Consider the following 24,080-nt stretch of genomic DNA (forward strand, 5'->3'; position numbering starts at 1 on the left):
GTGGGGTTAAAAAAAAATAACCAGAAAATAAATAAAGGCCTGCTCAGGGATGACTACATACTACTGAAAAAAAAGAGTCTTTACTTCCTTCCTGAACTGAAATACCATTGAGTCCTGGAATAATTCCACTTCTTCCAACAAATCTGCACAACTGGGAACGCACCGTGATAACTAAACACCATGCCCAGTCTGCGCATGCTTCAACCCCTGGGATGATTGACGGCACGTCCTGACCAGTAGAAAGGCAGGAAGCACAAGACGGCTTTTGGGATTGGCTGGTCTCCGAGCCAATCAGAGTGAACGAAGGGCAGGGCCGTGTTGTCTAAAGAGCATGCGCATTGTAGGGACTGGAGGCCGTGGGTTGAGAGTTGGAAGGAGACAGACAGACGGACGGAGGAAGGGATTGGGTGAGTTCAGGAACAACTTGGTGGAAGTTGTCTATGTTCAGTTTAGTACCAAGCCCTCGGAAACTCCTTTTGCACAGAGTTAGAGTGAAGGGATTTACTTCCAGCAAGCTCAAATCAAAAGGAACGTCTGTTTCTCCTAGACTGAGGAGAGGCTGATTATTGAAGACAGAAGGTCAGTTAAGTTCAATCAATATTTTCTCTCTCTGGAGATACTGCCTGAGTTGTAGTAATTTTGCTTTCCTGCAGATTTCCCCCTGCTGCACATTCCTGTGTCTGTTGTAGGGATTGTTGTAGTGAGAGGCTGCTGGGTTTAAGTGGCTCAGTAACTTCTAACGGGAGGCTGTCACAAGAAGTATTCCCAAATTTTGTAACAAAACTGAAGGTGTCTGATCCAAGTTCAAGGATTTCTTTTAAGAAGCGATGTTTCTCAAGAGTAGTTCTAATATAATTTACCTCCAACGTTATTACTGGGACTTGAGCAACGCTAAAGAGGCCAGCATTCACTGCTATCCTGCTGTGACAGCTCTCCCACAGTGCTGTCGGTGAGGAGTTACAGGATTGTCAGGTAACAGCCATAAAGAAACAGCAACAAAGGGTGGTGTGTGTCTGGGAGCGGAGTTCACCATATATGCTGGTCTTGACCTTCTTGGAGAGACGACCAATCATTTATACCTGTGATGGAAAAGGAGGAAATTGTGTCCTTAAGAATCTCCTCCCATTGAGGGCTGAGTACAGTAGAGGCTCAGGGACAGGCAGTGGGTTCCCCTCCCTGAAGGGCATTCATGAACTAATTGAATTTTTATGACAATCCAAGAACTTTTCTTGGTCACTTTGAGTGTTTTTCACAAATTACCAGATTCAATGAATTCCATTTCACAATCTCTTGTACTGTCATAAACAGTTCTATCTCTCATACACTCCTTTTCCTGATTCTTAAACTTGTTTTACAGAGAATCACAGAGGTGCATTTATTAGTAAGAATTCCAAAGCCTGTCCAGTTTAGAGAGTGAATCAATTCGTCAGGACTTGAAAACAATTGGATTTGCAACATTTGTCTACTGTCTGTGGGAAAAGATTTTAAGAGTCAGTGTAACTGGAAATGCAGCAAGACACATCCATGCAGGTGACTTTACAAGTGAACTGACTGTGGAGAGAGCTCTTGCTCGTTACACAGCCTGAGTGAAAGTGTTCCTGTGAACTGACTGGACAAGTCTTGAACCAGTTACACAGACTGACTAACACTACGCCACTCACTGGGGAGAAACTGTATCCCTGTCCTGTGTATGAGCAAGGAGTCAGCTGATAATCTGATATGGAGAGATGTGAAGACATCTGCACTACAAAGAAACCATGGAAATGTGTGGACTGTGGGAAAGGATTCAAACGCCCATCCCTGCTGGAAACTCATCGACGCACTCACACTGGGGAGAGGCCGTTCATTTGCCCCAAGTGTGGGAAGGGATTCAGTGACTCATCCAACCTGTGGAGACACCAACGAGTCCATGCTGGAGAAAAACCATTCCCCTGCTCTGTGTGTGGGAAGGGATTCACTCAATCAGCCAACCTACTCCGACATCAGCAAGTTCACACCGGGGAGAGGCCGTTCATCTGCCCAGAATGTGGGAAGGGATTCAGTGACTCATCCTGCCTAATGAAGCACCAGCGAGTTCACACTGGGGAGAGGCCATTCCCCTGCTCAGAGTGTGGCAAGGCATTCTCTCAGCTATCCAACCTCCGGGCGCACCAACTGGTTCACACTGATGAGAGACCTTTCAAATGTTCGCACTGTGAGAAGAGCTTTAAACACAGATGTGACGTGCTGACACATCAACGCATTCATACCGGGGAGAGACCATTTCTCTGCTCTGAGTGTGGGAAACGATTTGTCCATTCAAACAGCCTTCTGAAACACCAGCGAATACACACTGGTGAGAAGCTGTATGCCTGCTCCGTCTGTGGGAAAGCATTTACTCAGTCATCCCACCTTCTAAGACACCAGCGAGTTCACAAGTGACTGCAGGGCAGGCATCTGTTGCTGCTGTTGTTAAAAACTTTGATCCAGCTGCAGGGAGGAATGATTTGATGTGATGGAGGATTCCTCCGTCCCTTGAGGACCAGGAAAAAAATGCAATGGAATAGAGAAATATGCGGTGTTGTGATGTATCATGGGCAGGCCAGCGGCGGGTGGCATTGTATCACTTTAAACACCAGAGGCACAGAGAAACTGTGACTTTGATTCATCACATTTTTAATTTATACATTTGAAGTGTGTCGCATTGCAGGCAGAGCTGGGCCCCCACATACTGATACACAGGAAAAAAACTAATTCATAAACACATACATGGAAACACAGGCAAAGACACAAACACACAGGCAGGCACAGTCAAGCACATACAGATAGAGATAGTGTCCCTCAGTATATTGTCAGGGTCAATCTGTTTAATAAATTCTGATTTGTGCAATAAATCTGTGTAATCCCTGTTCCTTATGGAATAAATGTGTTCATTGGTTGCAGAAGCCTGCGTCCTGGTTGTCTAATTGAACCTGTTATGGCTGCTGCTGGTTTGAAACTGCAGCTTTGTCTCTTTGGAATTTTAAGTCTGGGGCAAGAGTGTTTGAAGTAAGGGGGGTGGAGGGGTGGGTGTTGTAGGGAAAGCACAGATGGAGACAGTCTGGACTAAACTATTGAGCTGAAAACAACAAACCCTTGGTCAGACAGCATCCATGCAGAGAGCAAGTTAACATTTTGAGTCTAGGTGACTCTTCAGAGCCATCTAAACTTGAAATGTTAGCTTGCTGTCTTTCCACGATGGTGCCTGACCTGCTGTAATTTCTAGCATCTGTAATAATTTGTCCCGAAACAGTTGAGTTGCTGCTTTTTCCATCAACCCCCCGCTCTCCCCTCTAATCTCTGAGATGTCCCTTGGTGTCCTCCAGGTAGAGAGAGCTGACTGGATGAGCTGGGATTTGGGCAGTAAGGGGGCTTTGAGTGATAGACTTTAAAGCATTTAAAGTAGGCCCTAGCAGCCATAGTTCCTCTTGCCATGTGGACAGAACAGGAGGTTTCTGTCTGGTTGTGTGAAGAGGACCGTGGGTACTGTTGGAATCCCAATGCCAGTTTTGAGCCTGTAACCACCTCCACCCTCCCCTAACCGTTAGGCTGAAGCAAACTCCAGGAGCAGGATCTGTCCCTCGTGGCAGAGAGGGTGTGTGAGAAATCATTGAGGAAGCTGGGCACTGCTGGAATGGCGAGTATCCCCTCAGTGTCATCATGATTTTTCCTTCACTCCAGTTCATTTTTCTGACATTTTCCCTCTTTTTCCATTTTCCACCCCCCCCCCCCCCCATCTGTCTTTCTCCCCCTCTGTGCCTCTTACCTCTTACTGTCTCTCTTACGTTTTGTTTTGTATTTCACTCTACCTTTTTCTGTCCTTGTCTCTGTTCTTTCCCACTTTTTTCATTTTTTGTATTCTCCCACTTGGCCACTGCCCTCCATCTTGTTTTGCAGCCCTCTAAGTTATACATCTCCAAAGTAATACAGTCTTTCTACTGCTCCCCCCATCCTCTACATCCAGGTTTTGTCTCCACCAAATTTTGCAGTCCCACAACGTTGCACCCTCTCCAACCTTTTGCACACCCCTTAACATTGGTTTCCCCCTACCCCACTTTGTGTGGGCCCCCTCCAATTTTACAAACTCCTACATCTTGGTGTCCCACCCCTATGTTTTGCATCCCTCAAAAAGGTTACACCAATAATGTCCCCCAAAATGTGTTCTGAAATTGATTACCACCAGTTCATACTACAATCTCCTTCCTTAAGGAGGGCTATTGGGAACAATTCAAAGAAGGTTCAGAAGGCCAGTGCCTGGGATGAAAGGGTTATCATGAGGAAAGATTTGGGTGTGGCTTCATTGGAGTTTAGAAAAATGAGTGGTGATCTCATAAAAACATAAAATACTGATGGGACCTGACAGGTTAGCTGCTGAGAGGAAGTTTGCTCTTGCTGGGCGGGGGGCGGGGGGGCGGCGGGGGCGGGGGGGCGGCGGGGGGGGGGTGGAATCTAGATCAGGAAAACTGTTTTCACGTAGAGTTTTTGGTTTAAGATAGACACAAAGAGGAATTTATTCTAAATGGTTGTGTGTAATGGTGACAGCCATGCAGGCTGGGTTATGGAAAATATGGCTGAGGAACAGATATTTCATCAAAAAGGGACAGGCAGTAAACTCAGTCATAAATTTATTGGATGGTGGAGCACGATCAATGGGCCAAATGGCCTAATCCTGCTACTGTTTCTCATGTCCTGACTAGTCCATTGTTAATGTCGTGTGATGTCAGCTTTCATTCATAATATCAAGCACTTGCCCACCTTTTGCATCATCTGAAAATTTCTTATTTATGTCACTACATCTCATCTGCATCAAAGATGTACTTCAGGAACAAAGAACCAAGGATTGAGCCCAGTGGAACCTCACTGGAGTCCACATCCTGTCACAGAAAAAAAACACCCAGTGATCATCAGTCATCGGTTCCTACCATCTAGTCAATTTCAGATGTAAGTTGAGACTTGTGCTTGGATCTTGTGAGGTTCATTTTTATGCCCAGTTTACCATTTAGGACATTGTAGACCTGGAGGTAATGTTTCTACTTGAGGGTAAGATCTTAAATGAAGAGCCATGATCACAAGGTAGTTCTTCATAAATCCAACAGGGAAATAAGGACTTGTTGGGATGAAGAGTTCACCATTACAGGAAGTGTTTCAAAAAATAAGCAGAGAAAAAGTGAGTGATAGGCAGGGAGAACAAATGTAAGGGGGAAAAAAGGGACCGCGATCATTGGGATCTCTTCTGGGGTAGAAGTGAACTGTACAGAAGGACGGATTGCACCTGAATTGGAAGGGGACTAATATACTGGTAGGGAGATTTGCTAGAGCTGCTCAGGAAGATTTAAACTATTAAGGTGAGGGGGTGTGGGGGGGGTGAAAGATAGTGAGGAAAGTAATCAAGCTGAGACTGGTACATTTGAGAAAAGAAGCCAGTCAAACAGTCAGGGCAGGCAGGGATAAAGCAGAGAACAAGGTAGGACTGATTAATATAAATTAAACTGTATTTATTACAATGCAAGAGGCTGAGCAGGGAAGGCAGATGAACTCGGGGCATGGTTAAGAACATAAGACTGGGATATTGTAGCAATTACAGAAACGTGGCTCCAGGATGGACAGCACTGGAAGCTTAATGTTCCAGGATACAAATATTCCAGGAAGGACATAAAGGGAGGCAAGAGAGAAGAGGGAATGATATTTTTGATAAGGGATACCTTTACAGCTATACTGAGGGAGGATATTCCTAGAAATATATCCAGGGAAGTTATTTGGGTTGAACTAAGAAATAAGAAAGGGATGATCACCTTATTGGGATTGTATTACAGACCTCCTAACAGTCAGAGGGAAATTGAGAAACAGATTTGTAAGGAGATCTCGGTTATCTGTAAGAATAATAGTGGTTATGGAATTGGATTTTAACTTTCCAAACAAAGACTGGGACTACCATAGTGTTAAAGGTTTAGATGGAGAGGAATTTAAGTGTGCACAAGAAAATTTTCTGATTCGATATGTGGATGTACCGACTAGAGAAGGTGCAAAACATGACCTATTCATGGGAAATAAAGCATAGAAGGTGACTGAGGTATCAGTGGTGGAGCACTTTGGGAGCCAGCAACCATAATTCTATTAGTTTTAAAATGGTTATGGAAAATGATAGACCAGATCTTAAAGTTGAAGTTCTAAATTGGAGGAAGGCTAATTTTGATGTATTAGGCAAGAACTTTCAAAAGCCGATTGGGGCAGATGTTCGCGGGTAAAGGGACAGCTAGAAAAAGGGAAGCCTTCAGAAATAACAAGATAACAAGAATCCAGAGACAGTATATTCCTGTAAGGGTGAAAGGGAAGGCTGGTAGGTATAGGGAATGCTGGATGACTAAAGAAATTGAGTGTTTCGTTAAGAAAAAGAAGGAAGCCTATGTCAGGTATAGGCAAGACAGATAGAGTGACTCCTTAGAACAGTATAAAGGCAGTAGGAGTATACTTAAGAGGGAAACAGGACAGCAAAAAGAGGACATGAGAAACCTTTGGCAAAAAGAATTAAGGAGAATCCAGAGGGTGCTTACAAATACATTAAGGACAAAAGGGTAACTAGGGAGAGAATAGTGCTCCTCAAAGATCAGGTGGATGAAGTTGAGGGAGATGCTGTTAGGTCAGAGAGGGGAGTGATGGACAGGTTGAAAGGGTGGTACCAAGTTGGAGGCTTGGGACTGGGATAATGTGGGGCAAGGGGAAGTGAGGAAGCTAGTGAAATCCACATTTATCCCCTGTTATTGCAGGGTCCCAAGGCAGAATCTGAGGTGTTCTTCCTCCAGGTGTTGGGTGGTAATGGTTTGGTGGTGGAGGAGGCCCAGGACTTGCATGTCCTTGATGGAGTGGGAGGGGGAGTTGAAGTGTTCAACTATGAGGCAGATGTTCTCAGGGACACCTGCACCCTCCAACCCCACTGCCCCGGAGTTAGAGGATTTGAGCTATATGGAGAGGTAGAATAGGCTGGGGCTGTTTTCCCTGGAGCGTTGGAGGCTGAGGTGGTGACCTTAGAGAAGTTTATAAAATCATGAGGGGCATGGATAGGATAAATAGACAAAATCTCTTCCCTGGATCTCTTCCCAGAACTAGAAGGCGTAGGTTTCAGGTGAGAGGGGAAAGATATAAAAGAGATCTAAGGGGCAATGTTTTCATGCAGAGGGTGGTACGTGTATGAAAAGAACTGACAGAGCAAATGGTGGAGGCTAGTATGATTGCAACATTTAAAATGCATCTGAATGGGTATATGAATGGGAAGGGTTTGGAGGGATATGGGCCGGGTTTGGGATGCCAGCCAGATTGGGTTGAGGTATTTGTTTGGCATGGATGAGTTGGATCAAAGGGTCTTTTTCCATGCTGTACATCTCTATGCCTTTATGATAGTATGACAGGGAGAAAGAAATGCTAATCATGGAGACTTTTAGGAGGTGAAAATGGATTGCTGCTGAAAGCAGTCTATGTCATGACAAGGCTTGGACTGTGGTGATGCCTAAAGGATATCAGGCATAGGAGCAAGAGTAGGCCATTCAGCCCATCAAGTCTTCTACCATCAAAAGACATCATGGCTGATTTGGATAATGTTTAACACCACTTTCTGCCTTATCCCCATAACCCCTGATTCACATATTGATCAGGAATCTGTGGACACATTACCTTTGCTCATTGACAGATTAGCCATTAAATGTCTGATTGCAGGATGTGGTGTGACAATTCTGGAGCTGAATGTTAACACTGACGAGACCAGTCAGGTGCTCTCACTGTGGGACTGGCTTTAGAGGATCATGTGAACTCACAGTCCACCAGCAAATTAACACCAGGGAGAGAACAAAAGGTTCAAATCAGTCATCCATCTAGTTACACAATAACTTGCTTATTTTGATAAGAATAATTTTCAATATTCTGTGATCAGAGATTTAAAAGTAAAATGGACTTGCTGTCCTACAAACCCATTGACACTGATGAGAAGCTGTTCACCTGCTTCGTGTGTTGGACCATAGTAACTCAGTCATCTCACTGACACGTGAGTTCAACAGTGATTGCAAGGGTTGGATTCTACAAGACTGAATGACATTTTGATAGTGATGTTTTGCTTCTATTGATATCGACAATCCTTGTGTCTAGGCTGGAAGCTGATATTTTGAATACATAGTTAATAATTCAGCTTTACATGAACAGAGATGACACCAAAATTGGAAGTGGAGTGGACAGTGAAGAAGGTAAATTCAGATTACAATGGGACTTTCATCAGATGGGCCAAGGGGTTGAGAAGTGGCAGATGGAGTTTAATTTAGACAACTGTGAGCTGCTGCATTTTAGAAAGGCAAATCAGAGCATGTAATGGTAAGTTTCCGAGGAGTGTTCCTGAACAAAGACACATTGGAGTACAGATTCATAGTTCCTTGAAGATGGAGTCACAGGTAGATAGGGTAGTGAAGGTGTTTGATATGGTTGCCTTTATTGGTTTGTGCATTAAGTATAGGAGTTGGGAGGCCCTGTCACAGGAGGACAGGACATTGGTTAGGCCACTTTTGGAATTCTGAATTTAATTGTGATTTCCCTCCTGTAGGAAGGATGTTGTGAAACTTGAAAGGGTTCAGAAAAGATTTCCAAGGGTGTTGCCAGGACTGGAGAGTTTAAGCTACAGGGAGAGGCTGAATAAGCTGGGGCTATTTTCCCTGGAGCATTGGCGGCTAAGGGGTGACCTTAAAGAGATTTATGACATCATGAGGGACATGGATAGTCTGAGTAGCCAAGGTCAATTCACTGGGATTGAGGGGACAGCATAGGTTTAGAATCAGAGGGGAAAGATTTAAGAGAGACCTCAGGGGCAACTTTTACATGGAGAGTATGGAATGAGCTGGCAGAGGAAGTGGTGGAGGCTGGTACAAATACAACATTTAAAACGCATCTGATGGGTACATGATTAGATTACCCAAACAGGCCATTGGGCCCAACAAGTCCACACCAACCTTCCAAACAGTAACCCACCCAGACCCATTCTCTCTGACTAATGCACTTAACACCATGTGTAATTTTCCATGGCCAATCCACCTGACCTGCACATCTTTGGATTTTGGGAGGAAACCCAGCAGACATGGGGAGAACATGCAAACTCCACACAGACAGTCACCCAAGGCTGGAATTGAACCCAAGTCCCTAGCAATGTGAGGCTGTAGTGCTAACCACTGAGCCACCACGTTGCCCTACATTTGTATGATTTTGCAGAGTACTCAGCCTCAGATGACGATCAGGAAGCGAGATGAAACCAGTGACATCAGAGTGGAGTTTGTAGCTGGACTAAAGACACTGACTTCAGGCATCTCAATGTTCAGTAGTTAAATGGAGGCAATTTCTGTTCATTCAGAATGTAGTATCAAACAGGTCAGTACAGTGTGGGACGTCGAGGTGAATTTGGTGATACCATTGTTACCATGCATTTGCAGCTAGGAGAAAGTGAAGACTGCAGATGCAGGAGTGTTTAGGAAGCGGTTAGAGGGATATGGGCCAAATGCTGGCAAATTAGACTATTTAAGATATTTGGTCAGCATGGATGAGTTGGACCGAAGGGTCTACTTCCATGTTTCAAATCTCTATGACATTGGTGTGCATTTTTCTTTTCCATCCGAGTGTTCAACACCACTTGCTGGAGCTCAAAAAGGATAATCTGGGAATGGATCTTTTGCAGGAACAGAACTTCAGCCTGGATACAGTCCTCAGGGTCACACTGAAAGGAATGAATAGCACTTTGATCCTTCTCATTTCTCTTCTCTTGATGTGCGCTAAGAAATGTTTCCCAGCTGCACTTTTCAATGGTTCTAACCCCTAGACACAGAACAGAAGCTCCTTTATAATTATGTTCAGAGTCAGGGGGAACATCAGTGAATGCTGGAAATGTGCTGTCAAATCAGAGACTGGTGTCAAACTGTGATCTGTTCCTAACTGAAAGTAAAATAATAGGTTTAAACTTCCAGTTTGAATTGACTGGAGCCATTACAGAGTAACCGCCACTTTAAGGCTGGTGCGAACTCTTTAAACAGTTTCTTTCAAAAAGGTCTATTTTAAGTCTACGTTAAAATAACTGATGGAGGAGTTCACAGGAGCCTGATAACCTCAGGTACACTCACAATCTCCAGATAAAGAATGTCCTCTATCATCTTTCTAAGTATGTACTATTTTATTGTGAAGAAAGTAGAATAAATGAATAAACATTTAAACAAAAAAATGGTCATAACAATACAGGATTGGACCATCTAGATGCTTTTGGTTTGTAGTGAACAATGGTGCTGGTTTTTAAATGGTATTGTGGCCGATCTAGTCTGTCCCAAGCACTCAGAAGCTGGTAGTGATACTCATACCCAGAGGCAGGTGGTGACTACACCAGGGAAATGGTGATTAGAAACAAGAAAATGCCTGAGGACAGGACCAGCAGCAGCAGAGAGCAGCGGGTGAAGGGCTCAGACTTGAAGTCTAGCAATCAGACTCGACTGGTCCAGGTAACAAGATAAGAGACACAAACCTCAATTCAGGTGAGCAATGGTTTTCACCAGACCCCATCCAGGAACTTTCCAGAATGTGGTGGACCCAAACAGGCCAAGTAAGGACTGGCACCATTTCAGGCCATTCAGCTCAGAGGCTGCAGAACAAAAACTGCACAGTGGCAGCTGCAGGGAAGTGCTGAACAAGCACCAACCTCCATTTTACCATGTCCTTACTGTGATAGCAATAACGCCTAGAGAATGAGTGGGTGAGGTGGGAAATGGTGCTGATATTTGAATCATCATTTCACCAAGCCTTAATCCCTCAGTTTCTCCCTGTAACACTGGGTAGCTGCCTGAGAAATTCACTGAGTGACATTCCCCCAGCTTCTTCCTTTTCAGATAATAAGCCAATTTCTTCTTGAATATCTCAATTGAATCTGCCTCTACCATCCTCTCAGGCAGCATATTCCAGAACTTAACATTCACTTTCTCCTCGTGCCTCCATTCCTTCACTTTCCAATTACCTTAAGATTTTACTTTAATTTCCAATGAGTGAATGGACAGTGTTGTCATGGAAACTTCATATGTACAGTGATGTGACTTGTGTGAGTTTCTAACTCTGCCCACTTCACTGCGATTTCCACATCAGCCTGAAAGTGTTTTCCTTCATACACCAATTTTATCTTGAAAGTTCCTGTTACTGCACCAAAGCTTCAGACACTGCATTCCAGATTATAACAACTCATTGTAGAATGGAATGTTTCTCAGAGTGTCCTGTCTGCTCTGAAGCTGCAGGTTGAGATTCTAGCTCAGCTCCAACTTCACTTACTCATGAGGAAGCAGAAGAAAAAAAATCATTAGAACAAAGCCGAATGTGAAGATATGTGTGCAGTGGATCCAGGTCAAGGTTCTTTCCACAAACCACGTAAGAGACTGCAGATTATCTTCCAAACAGCATTGATGCATGGACTACATTAGTTGAAGAAGGCATTTCACCACCAATAAATAAATCGCCAATAAATACTGATCTGGACAGCAAAGTCCACATTCCTTCAATTTAATTAAAATTAAGATGGGTTTCTGTTTTGTGGAGAGGTAGCAGCTTAATTCGCGTTGGAGTTGAGAAGGTGAATCCAAGATTTACATGAGATGCAGATTTGTTTGAGGATTTTCACAGAATGACAAAATGTCGCAATTATTGGTCACCACTTTTAAGTAAATGGCAAATAATGCAGGGTGAAGATGTGAAGATTATTTCATTCAGCAACATCTGAGCATCTGGAACAGTCTGAACGGCAATGGGATTCAACAGTTCAACAGTTTTTTTCTCAAAAGAACTTTGGAATTTAACCTTTGAAGGAAAGATTTGGAGTAGTATAGACAAATGGCAGTGGAGTTGGGACAGATTTGCAGCATCGCCGGAGGGAGAATGTGCAGCCCCAATAGCCACCAGCCCCTGTGCTCTCTGATACTGCCCGCGTCACAGTGGGGCCCCGCTGATTGACGGCAGAGTGGGCGGGCGTGGCTGGTCCTTCAACCAATGGGAGTGAATGAGGGGGGGGGGGGCGAGTGTGACCACACGTGACAATCAATTCCGCTGGCGTTGTGCTGTGTGAATGGTGACCGGAGTGAGTGCAAGAGGAGGATACGGGAAAGGTAGAGCGAAACCGTAGAAGTCGGGAGACAAATGGAGTCAGTCTGGACTGCGAGGTTTTCTGATGATTCGGTGAGGGCCGCTGCTCCCGAATTAGAAACTCTCTGTCCCGCAATAAACGTGAAAACAGCTGCGGGCCCCAGGCGTGTTGCCGCCGCCATCTTTGTTGAGGACAATGGACAGGAACGCGCATGCTCCTTCCTTGGTGGAGGCGGGGCGATTTGAAGAGGAGTATTTACTGTACATGGGGTTAAAAACAATGACTGCAGACACTGGAAACCAGATTCTGGATTCGTGGTGCTGGAAGAGCACAGCAGCATCCAAGGAGCTTCGAAATCGACGTTGCCAGAAACTGCTGTGCTCTTCCAGCACCACTAATCCAGTATTTATTGTACACAGCAAACTGAAGACAAAAGAAATGTTTTGTCTTTTCTAGATTTCTATACTAGACAAACAGTGATTTTTCTTTAGTGAAATCGTTTTACAGGGTATTGCTTGAGAATAATTGAGACCGCGATCTCCAAGCAAGTTCTAATAGTCAGCATAGCCATCAGGATCTGAATACTGATCTAAACATTATTGGCATTTAACTCTGGATGGAAAAAAAGATTCGTCTGTTGTGACTGCAGGAAAATATCTCTGATATGCTTGTAAATCGGAAAGCAGCAAGATGTTGGTGATTAGATCACCCTTGGGATATGTGTTCAGTTTGCTGAGAAAGATGTCCTGAAAGGGAGCACGGAGTTATCCAACTTACACCTCATCTCTTTGAAAGCACAGTCATGTTTAGTCCCAATTACCCACTTCCTGATTTAGCCTATAAGCTCCTCGTTCTGAAGTACCTGAAAATTTCCTTTTAAAATTTCTAAGGACTTGAATTCCACCACCTTTTCAGGTGGAACACTCCAGATCCTGACAACTGTCTGTTGGTCCAGAAACTGCTCAAGTCCATGTTGAGCTTGGAGGTTATAAAGAGCTGAATTGAAAGATGAGGTGCTGGTCCCTGAGCTCTCATGGAACAGTGCAGGCGGCTGAGGTCAGTATAGGTATGAGCAAACAATTAAATGACAAGGCTGCACTGCGATTTCTGCTTGACTCAATAGAGTTCTTTGGGGTTAGGTGAAAATAGACAAATGAGACAGGAAGATGGTGAAGCTGAATGATTGAGTATGGCGTTCAATCTCTGTTCAGGCAGTTCAGAAACTCACATGGTCATAATTGGAGCTGCTAATTTGTAAGTGATACCAGCAGAGTATTTTCCTACAGTTTTGAAAGTATAATATATCAACTGAAAGGGAGGGGCTTTTGATTATGCTGGAAGTGTTTGAAATTAAGGAAGATCACCAGCTCATTTAAATTCTCTTAACAGAAGTAACTAGCTGAATCTAGAGAGAGGTCGTGACAGAAGATCTCAGACCTGTCATGTGCTGTTCTTGCACAATTTGGGAAATAAGGGCTGCTTCCAGTGTCCCTGATGGCTATGTGTGCCAGAAGTGTATCCATCTGCAGCTACTGAGTGACTGCTTTTTGGAGCTGTGGGTAGACCCGCTGTGGAGCATCTGCGAACCTGAGATTGTTGTGAACAGCACATTTAGTGAGTTGGTCTCACCGCACGTGAGGATTACTCAGGCAGAAAGGGTAAAGTGAAATAAAAAGCTGAGGAGGGAGTTCAGGAATCCCCAGTCATCATCCCCTTCTCAAACAGATATTCCACTTTGGAATCTTTTGGGATTGTGGGGGGAGTGTGGGGGCTGTGCGAGTGGAGTGGCCTCTCCGGGAAATCAGCAATGGTTAGGTTTATGACACCACAGATAGCTCTTCTACACAGAAGGGGAGGAATGAGACCGGCAGGGCAACAATGATAGGGAATTTAATAGTCAGAGGTACAAACAGGCACTTATGTGGCCACAGGCATGAATCTAGGATGGTGTGTTACCTTCATAGTGTCAGGATCCACAATATCATGGAGCAGCTGCAGGATCTTCTGGAGCTGGAGGCCAAACAGGCAGGCAGGTAGACAAAGAGATGAGGACCTGAAAGCTGAATATAGGAGGATAGACAACCCATGAAAATGTAAGTCCTCAAATGTAATAACGTCAGAATGAGCAGGAATAAGACGAGAGATCAGCTGAATATGTGGTTGGAGAATTGGTGTACCAGGGAAGGATTTAGATTCATCAGGCATTGGAACCATTCATGGGTTAGTTGGGACCTGCACAAGCCTGACCGGTTGCCCCCGGGCAGAGCTGGGACAAATCTCCACTTGGGGGCTTTTGCTTGATCAGTTGGTGAGTGTTATGGACTAAGCCAGACCACTCAGAACATTCTTAAGCAGGCAGCTCAGACCATAATTTTGCAATTTGATTCAGTAAGCGTACAGTGAAAATTACCCGGAATAAGTTAGCTACGTTGACTACTAGATTTTAAAACAGACAAAAATGTATTCACTAAATTACACAATGAAATACAAAGAACAGAATAAGGGCCCCCTGCAGAACTCAGCCTATCCACCTAGACTTAATTATGCTGTTCCGAATATACACAACAGCCCCAATAAGCAAATTTCCTTTAAAAACCAGTATAATTGGAACACATGCTTATAGGTTGAGGTTGAGAGGCAGAAAGAGAGAGAGAGAGAGAGAGTTTCCACACAGCTCCCTGTTGAACTTCTCACCAGGTCAAAAATTGAACTAAAACTGCTTATTTCAGCTAGAGAGCTAATTATACAGGTCACTTCCAAAACCCGAGCACTTTGGCCTGAAGTCTCATCTGTTTACACTTAAACAAAAGGCCTCTCAAAATCCTTTTCATCTCCGTCCCAAACCACTGATCAGACCCCCAGCTCGGTTTATAACCCTCTGAAGAAAATCAGAGTGCCCTTGAGCCAAGGAACAGCTTTTAGGGAAAAAAGGGACTAGCTTTGTGACAGTGAGGTTTCAAACTAGTGGGAGATGGAGACCAAAGTGTAGGCTTAGATGGGTCAGATTCAGATCAGAAAACGGGAGACAGAATATTAGTGGTGCAGTCAGCTGCTCAGAAAGACAGAAGAAAGGAGAATTAAATGAGGATCAAGTCTCTCTTCATACATCAGTCCTGACATCCCATGAATTAATCTGGTGAACCTTCTTTACACTCTCTCAATAGCCAGGGCATCATTCCTTGGAAAAGGAGAACTAAGGTTCACACTATTCCAACTATGACCTCACCAAAGCCATTGCAGAAAGATGTTCCTGCTCCTGTTACTCAATCCTTTCACTATGACGGCCAGCATGTCACTTGTATTCTTCGCTGCTTGCTCCTCCTGCCTGCTTCTTAAAAGAGAGAGCCCCAGAGAAACGTTGAGCAAAATGGGGTCAGAGTCTGATATAAAATTGTTGAACATAATGTCCCCCATCATATCCATGCTGGTCATCAAGCACCTACTAACTTGAATCTCATTTTCCAGTACTTGGCAAGTAATCTAAACTGTAGTGCCTTGTATAATCATCTAAACACTTCAAGGTTCCAATGTTTCCCGCGTGTTTCACCCTTGCAGATGTTACCAGACCTGCTGAGTATCTCCAACTCTTTTTGATTTTAGTCATTGAGTCATAGTGCACGCAGACAGACCCTTTGGTTCAACAAGTCCATGCCAAAATAATTCCAAACTAAACTAGTCCCACCTGCCTGCTCCTGACCCATATCCCTCCAAACCTTCCCTAATCATGTATCCATCCATGTGTCTTTTAAATGTTGTAATTGTATCAGCATCCACCACTTCCTCAGGAAGTTTATTCCACATACAAACCATGCTCTGTGCAAAAAAATTGCCTCTTAAGACTTTTTAAAGTCTCTCTCCTCTCACCTTAAACATATCCTCCCCCGGTGTTGAAATTTGCATCTTAGGGAAAAGACAACTACCATCAACTCTATTTATACCTCTCATTATTTTATAAACTTATTAATTGCTTCAGATTATTTCAGATTTCCACCATTTTGTTAAGCGTCATAGATTTATACAGCACCAACTCATCCATATTGATGAGATACCCTAAACTGATCTAGACCCATTTGTGAGCATTTGGCCCATATCACTCTCAACATTTCCTATTCATGGACCCTTCCAGATGCCAGTTAAATGTTGTAATTGTGCTACATTCACCAGCAACTCTGGCAGCTAGTTTCATACACGCACCGACCTCTGAGTGAAGAGATTACCTCTCCCATCCCTTTTAAATCATTTCCCCTCTCACGCCAAGTCTCTCCCCTCTAGTTTTGAGCTCCCTCACTCTGCGGGGAGAAAGACCTTGGCTATTCACCATATTCATGCTCCTTCAGAAGGTAACCCCTCAGCCTCTGAGTTTCCAGCCTCTTCAGCCTTTCCCTTCAGCTCAAACTCTGCAATCCCAGGAATATCCCCTTTTAAATCTTTTCTGAAACAGGAAGACATTTTATTATCTGAATGGTGACAGATTAGGAAAGGCTAGGGTGTAACAAGACCTGGGTGTCATGGTGGAACAGTCGCTGAAGGTTGGTATGCAGGTGTAGTAGGCAGTAAGGAAACCTAATAGCATGCTCTCCTTCATAGCGGGACAATTTGAGTATTGGAGGACGGATGTCTTGCTGCAGTTATGCAGGTTCTTGGTGAGGCCACATCTTGGGTATTATGTGCAGTTTTAATCTCTTAGTCTGAGGAAGGACATTTTTGCTATTGAGGGAATCCAGCGAAAGTTCACCAGACTGATTTCTGGGATTGCAGGCCTGACATGAGGAAAGACTGGATTGACTGGGCTTGTATTCGCTGGAATGTAGGAGAATAAGGGACTATCTCATAGAAATATATAAAATCATGAAAAGACTGAATTAGCTCGATGCAGGAAGAATGTTCCCGATGTTAGCAAGCTCAGAACAAGGGGTCACAGTCTAAGACTAAGGGGTAAGCCTTTGAGGACTGAGATGAGGAAGAGTTTTTTCAGAGTTGTGAATCTGTGTAATTCTCTCCCACAGGAAGCTGTTGAGGCCAATTAATTGGATATATTCAAAAGGGAACTAAACATGGCCCTTGCAGCTAAAGAGATCAAGAGGTTTGGGGAGAAGGCAGGAAAGGGATACGGAGATTGAATGATCACCCATGTTTTGGATTGAATGGTAGTGCAGGATCGAAGGGCTGAATAGCTTACTCTTGCACCTATTTTCTATGTTTTCATGAAATCTTTCAAGTTTAACAACATAGAGTCATAGAGATGTACAAGAGAGAAACAGACCTTTTAGTTCAACCCGTCCATGCTGACCAGCTCATTCTACACATGCACTTTAAGTCCCTTTTAAAACTTTCCCATATCACATTAAACTGGTCCTCTCTAGTTTTGTACTCCCCTAGCCTGGGAAAAATAGCTTGGCTTTTCACGCTATCCGTGCTCCTCACGATTTTAAAGACTTGCATAAGGCCATCTCTCCTCCTCCAATGTTCTCGGGAAAATAGCCCCAGCCTATTATTCAGCCTCAACCGTAGTTCAAACCCTCCAACCCTGACAACATCCTTGTAGATATTTTCTGAACTGTTTCAAGTTTTCTAACAGCTTTCCTATAGCAGGGAGACCAGAATTGAATGCAGTACTCCAAAAGTGGCTTAATCAATGACATTTACAGCTGCAACATGTGCATCCAGCTCCTTTAATAAATGCGCTTACGTACCAAATGCCTTCACTATCCTGTCTACCTGTGACTCCACTTTCGAGGAACTATGAACCTACACTCCAGGGTCTCTTTGTTCAGCATCACTTCCCAGGAACTTTCGATTAAGTGTTTAAAACCTACTCTGTTAACATATTTTCGAAATCAAGGAGACTAGAATTGAACACAGTATTTGAAAATTGGCCTCACCAATGTCCAATATAGCTGCAATATGACCTCCCAACTCCTGTACTCAATCATAGAATCCCTGCTGAATGGAAGCAGGCTATTCAGTCCACAGGTGCACACCAAGCATCCAAAGAGCACCCCACACCATGCCTTTAACCCTGCATTTCTCTTGGCTAATCCATCTAACCTGCACATCTTTGGACTGTGGGAAGAAGCCACAGCACCTGGAGGAAACCCGTTCAGAGGGCAAATGTGCAAACTCCAAACAAAGTGTGGAATCAAATCCAAACACATTAATTGATTAATGCACTGACCGATAAAGGCAAGTGTGCCAAATGCTTTCTTCAACACCCGATCTACCTAAAGCTCCACTTTCCACAAGCTATGCACTTGTCCTTAGCCCTGTGAAGGGATTGAAGAATATGGGGAGAATTCAAGGTCAAGATTAGTTATAGATCTATAAAATGCCTTTTCTCCACGCTTGATTCTCCCACCTCTATTTCTTACTGTAGTTTTGCACAAAATTAATTGGTTCCCTTCTCTGAAGAACTGTTAGGAACCAGTTCAGTTTTAAAGATCATCCAGCAGTTTCCTTAAGTGCCATCTCCACGAGTGACCAAATTAATTTTTCTCAGTTTTACAACCTGCGTTCTTCTGATTAATCCTAATACATTTGTTTTCTGTTTGAATTGTTTTGCAATGAGAGATTTAAAACAAAACCGTATCAAGGTCTGACAGTCATTTTGTTTGTAATAACCTAATTATTTCAGGATTTTGAATGTTGAAGGCAAAAGCACCGTTCACACTGGGGAGGAACATATATCATCTGTGCTTGGAAGAGTCTGTGAAGGTTCATCTGAAATGTCCAAACACCAGCGCAATCGCAATGGGGAACGACTTTGGCAATGTAGGGACAGTGGGAAGAGATATCTTTACCCATCACAGCTGGAAACTCACCACTGCAGTCACACTGGAGAGAAACCATTCACCTACCCCCATCTGTGGGATAGGATCTGTTGTTGAACCTGTTGTTACATCAGTGGCTTCACACTGGGTAAAAGCCAGAGTGTGGGATGGAATTCAGTCGGTCATCCAGCTTACGGCTACACCAACGCAGTCACAGTGGGGAGAAACCATTCACTTACTCCGATTGTGAGAAGGGATTCACTTCATCATCCAACCTGTCGATACATCAGCGAGTTCACACTGGGGAGAAGCCATTCACTTGCTCTGAATGTGGGAAAGGATACACTCTGTCATCCAGACTCCTGAAACGCCAACAAATTCACACTGGAGAGAAACCAATCACCTGTTCGGAATTTGGGATAGGACTTACTCAGTCATCCAACCTGTGGACTCACCAGCGACTTCACACTGGGGAGAGACCTTCCTCTTGGTCCCAGTGCGGGAAGGGATTCAGTTGGTCTTCCCGTCTGTAGATACATGAGCGAGTTCACACTGGAGAGAAACCATTCATCTGCTCTGATTGTGGGAAGGGATTTACCCAATCATCCCACCTGTGGAGTCACCAGCAAGTTGACACTCGGGAGAAACATTCCCGTAGTCAATTCACCTGTTGATACTTCAGCATGTTTACTCTGGGGAGAGACAGTTCACTTGTTCTGTATGTGGGAAGGGATCCACTCTGCCATCCAAACTGTTAGCACACCAGTGAAATAACATCAGGCGGGTGCTGTATATTTGTTCTGTTTGTGTAAAAGGATATGCAGTTTGCATTCACACCAGCGAATTCACAAAGAATCACAGGTGTAGGGTTTTGCTTTTACTTACACAAAGGAATGAACCTCGGTCATCGGGCTGTTTGTATTGATATTATTAAACCCTGTTTTCTTTAAAGTGCAGATATTGTCAATGAAATGTTGATACAGTTGTGTATCTTTAATGGTAAGTTTTGAAAGTGATCACAATGTTTCTGTACATCAATATGTTTACACTGGGTATGGAGTGTCCACCTGCATATTGTTTGTCAAGTATTTTTGTGGTTCATCAGACTGCTTAAACAGCAAAGAGCTTTGTAGGAACTTTCAGTGTTGGATTTTGATGGTGTTGTTTATTTTCAAACTATGTTTTCTGGACCTGTTTTTGATGATGTTTGTAAACACCACGGGTTCAGTGACTTATTTGGGATAAGAATAATACAAGTCAGCTTTTCATTAAAACTGTGTTGCATCAAGTCTGTCTTATTCTGAGTGCCTTCAGGATACAAAGATCATGTGTACCCTTCGTATGAGCAGTTTGGATCCTACCACCAAGGACCTCTTCCCCTCTCCACCCCTCCCTCCTTTCTGCAAGGAGCTTCGCCAATCCTTGGTTTGTGCCAGTGTCCCCACCAACTGCACCCAAACCTCCAAGTACCTTACCCTGCAACCGGAAAAGATGCAAAACCTGCCAGTACACCATCCCCCTCACCTCCATTCATGGCTCCAAGCAGTCCTTCCAGGTGACACAGAGGTTCACCTGCCTCTCCTCCAACTTAGGTTAACTTATCTGGTGCTCCCGATGTGGTCTTCACTACATCGGAGAGACCAAATGCAAAGTAAGGGAATGTTTTCCTGAGCATCTCAGCCGGGCCCACAGGGACCGCCCAGACATCTCAGTCATCACCCATTTTAATTCCCCTTCCCATTTCCACAACGAGTCCTACTGCAAATTGGAGGAGCAGCACCTCATCTTTTGCCTGGGCAGCGTACAGCCCTGAGGACTCAACTCTCCAATTTCAAGTAATCTCCCTTCCCAGTCCTTCCCCCTCCTTTCCATTCCTCTCAGCCACCAATCCAATTCATTCCTCCCATTGACCAACCAGGTCATACCCTCTACCTGTCTTCACCTATCCCCACCTCACCACCATAGCCCCCCACCCCCTTTAAATACTTCTGTTACAACTGCCCCCAGACCTGAAGAAGGGTTACACCTGAAACGTCGACTTCTCCACTTGCTGATGCCTGGCTTGCTGTGTTTTTCCAGCATTCTGCTTGTCTACCTACAAAGATGGCAGCTGTTTTATGCAAAGAGGAGGCTTACCGTTGTCCCATTTTGTGAAACAGGAACAAATCGTTTATTTATTCAGGATCTGCCCCACCCACGAAGTGTTTATAAAAAGCGTCTACATTCAACCGCCCTGTCCATTGCCTCACCACTCCTCCTCCGCAAAAGAGACCTTTTGTGGAGAAGAGAAAAAAAAGGCCACTCGAATTTCTCCCACAGCGTATGAGCCAAGTGATCTGCAGGTGGGCAAAACACTGCGCATGCCCAGAGATCATCACTGCTGCAGATGGGCATTGACTAGCATTGGGAATACTGGGCAAATTGGCCACTGTTGTTTTGAATTTATTTCTTTCAGTATGTAACAGCAATCTTTCTATTATCTCCTACAAAGACAAGTGGTATAAGAATACCATTGAATGAAGAATTACAAGTCCCTTTCACTCCCCAGGGATGTTATGTAACAAAGTCTGACATTGAGCCACTTATTAAAAGATAAAGTCTTCAAACTCATACTGGACTCTCATTAGGCAGAAATGGTTCATGGTGGTTTAGCCTGTGGGACACCACACATTTGATGAGCAGAGACGCTGCGAAGGAGAGTCACTCATGGTAACTCAGCCAGTTAGAGAATTCAAGCGACACTGTTGGCGTCATCAGAAAATGTACGAAACAGCTTAAAGTTTCCTGGCTTTCAGAACTGTCTTTAAGAAAGAAAATGCGGGCTCCATGTTCCAGCAAATGGCAATGTTTACTGTCATGGGCTGAAAGAACTGTTGGTGTTCTACTAAAAACCTCAAGATATTGACGAACTATTTAGATGAGCAAGTTACTTGAGAAAATTCTGAGGTAAGATATTTATACATTTGGAAAGACGGTTTGATGAGGAGTCAGCAAGGCTTTGTGCATGGGAGATTGTGCCTCACAAAATTTGTTAGAGTTCTTTGATGGAGTGACCAGGAAGGTTGGTGAGAGCAGGGCAGTAGACATAGTCTATGTAGATTTCAGTCAGGCCTTTGATAAGGTTCTACATGGAAGACTGCCCTGGGAGGTTAGATCGCTTGGAATCCATGGGGAGCTAGCAAATTGCATACACAATTGGCTTGATGGTAGGAATAGTGGAAGGATGCTTGTCAGACCAGAGGCCTGAGAGTAGTGGAGTGACTTGGGGGTCAGTGTTGGGCCCGTTGCTGGTAGTTATCTATATCAATGATATGGTTGAGAATGTACAAGGCATGGTTGGTAAGTTTGCAGATGACACTGAAATAAGTGGTATCGTGGACAGTGAGGCAAGTTATCAGACATTGCAGCAGGACCTTGATCAGCTGGGGAAGTGTGCTGAGAAAGGGCAAATAGAGTTTAATACAGATAAATGTGAGGTCTTCCATTTTGAAAAGTCAAATCATGGTGAATGGTAGTGACTTAAGGAGTGTACCTGGACCTTGGAGTTCAGGTGTACTGTTCTCTGAAAGTGGAGTCACAGGTAGACAGGACAGTGAAGAATGCTTTTGGCATACTGGCCTTCATCAACTAGGGCATTGAGTATAGAGTTTGGGAAGTTATATTGCAGTTATACAGGACGTTGGTGAGGGTGCATTTGGAGTATTGTGCTCAGTTTTGATCACTTTGCTCTTAGGAAGAATATTATTAAACTGGAAAGAGTGCAGAAGAAATTTATAAGGATGTTGCCAGGACTCAATGATTTGAATAATAGGGAGAGGTTGAACAAGCTAGGACCTTTTTCTTTAGAACATAGTAGACAGAGGGAAGAATACAGAAGTGTGCAAAATCATGAGAGGCATGGACAGGGTGAAGCAACTCTCTTTTTCCCAGGGTTGGGGAATCGAGGATTAGAAGGCATCATTTAGAGAGAAAGAATAAAAGGGAATCTGAGAGGCAATGTTTTTACCACAGAGGGTGGTACGCACATGGAATAAGCTGTCAATGGAAGTGATTGAGGAGGGTACATTAACAGCATTTAAAAGGCATTTGGACAAATACACAGATAGGAAATGTTAAGAAGGATCTAGGCCAAGTGCAATTGGTTGAGAGTGGATGGACAATTTGGTTGATATGGATCAGCTTGGGCCAGAGGGCCTGTCTCCATGCTGTCGGACTCTGTGACTCTTCAAACGTCAGAGCAGACAAGGCTACATGCCAAGTGCTAGATACAGGGTTTAGAAGCAATGGTTAATTGATGACCAGCATTGATATGAAAGTTTAAAAGATCTCTTTCCATGCTATTTAAATCTCTGTGATTTGCAATCACTTCACAACTTAAATGAAAAAAAAATGCCAAGAACTGTGTCGTTAAGAAATGTTGCAAGCATCCTGACGCATTCCTTGGTCGTCTGGTGGTTATGATTTGGTGCACTCCCTGCTGTTTTGTGGGTATGATTCCTGATCAGGGAATGAGGAGGAATTGTTTCTGTACAAACTCTTAAAATGAACAGGAATTCCTGACTTTAACACCAGCAAACAGACGAGATGTCTCAGAATTGGTGAGAGTTCATTATCAGAGATGAAAACAAATGGAAGGCAGCCCCAAAAACCATCATCTTCGACAGCCAGCCATAGCACAACAGAAACAAAAGTCTATTCTGTTGAAGCATGTAGGTGCTTGCAAATTTGATAAGTTGGATGTGGAAAAGTGGGTTCCTGATCCGAGATAGCTTAAGTTGACAGGATATAATCTCACAAAGTTTCACATTTAAGACAGAGATGAGGTGGAATTTATTCTCTCAGAGGTTGTGAATCTGTGTAATTCTTCACAGCAGAAGGTATCAAGGCTGGGTCATTAAGTATATTCAAGACTAAGATGGTTAGGTTTTCATTAGTAAGAGTTCCAAGGGTTCTCCAAAAAGGTAAGAAAATGCAGTTGTGTCTTAACAGATCAGACATAAGCCCATTGAATAGTCAAGTAGAGTTGATGGAATTAATGGTCTTTCTGCTCCTAAAATTTATAGTCTCAATGTGAGGCTGCCAAACCGCCTTTCATAAAGTTTACCAAATTAAAAATGAATGGATCCCCTCGGGACATGGAACTGTTGTGAGATATGCAGAGGGCATCACAA

The 24,080-nt window shown here is 43.8% G+C and overlaps 1 protein-coding gene across 7 annotated transcripts; it reads left to right on the forward strand.

Annotated features, from left to right (window-relative positions):
* The first annotated feature begins 342 nt into the window (after window positions 1-342).
* LOC140456990 (uncharacterized) lies at window positions 343-20,183 on the forward strand. Of its 7 annotated transcripts, none has more exons than XM_072550874.1 (2): window positions 343-407; window positions 1,358-2,916. In XM_072550874.1, exon 2 carries the CDS (start codon window positions 1,720-1,722, stop codon window positions 2,419-2,421), a length of 702 nt encoding a protein of 233 aa, XP_072406975.1. In that variant the 5' UTR covers window positions 343-407; window positions 1,358-1,719; the 3' UTR covers window positions 2,422-2,916. The 7 variants fall into 7 exon arrangements, 2 of the variants coding, with proteins under 2 accessions (XP_072406975.1, XP_072406974.1); XR_011953299.1 differs by lacking the exons at window positions 343-407; window positions 1,358-2,916 and adding exons at window positions 414-579; window positions 18,774-20,183; XM_072550873.1 differs by lacking the exon at window positions 343-407 and adding an exon at window positions 414-579.
* Window positions 20,184-24,080: the final 3,897 nt, after the last annotated feature.

Source organism: Chiloscyllium punctatum, chromosome 31 (genome assembly GCF_047496795.1).
Source record: "Chiloscyllium punctatum isolate Juve2018m chromosome 31, sChiPun1.3, whole genome shotgun sequence".
Lineage (NCBI taxonomy): Eukaryota > Metazoa > Chordata > Chondrichthyes > Orectolobiformes > Hemiscylliidae > Chiloscyllium > Chiloscyllium punctatum.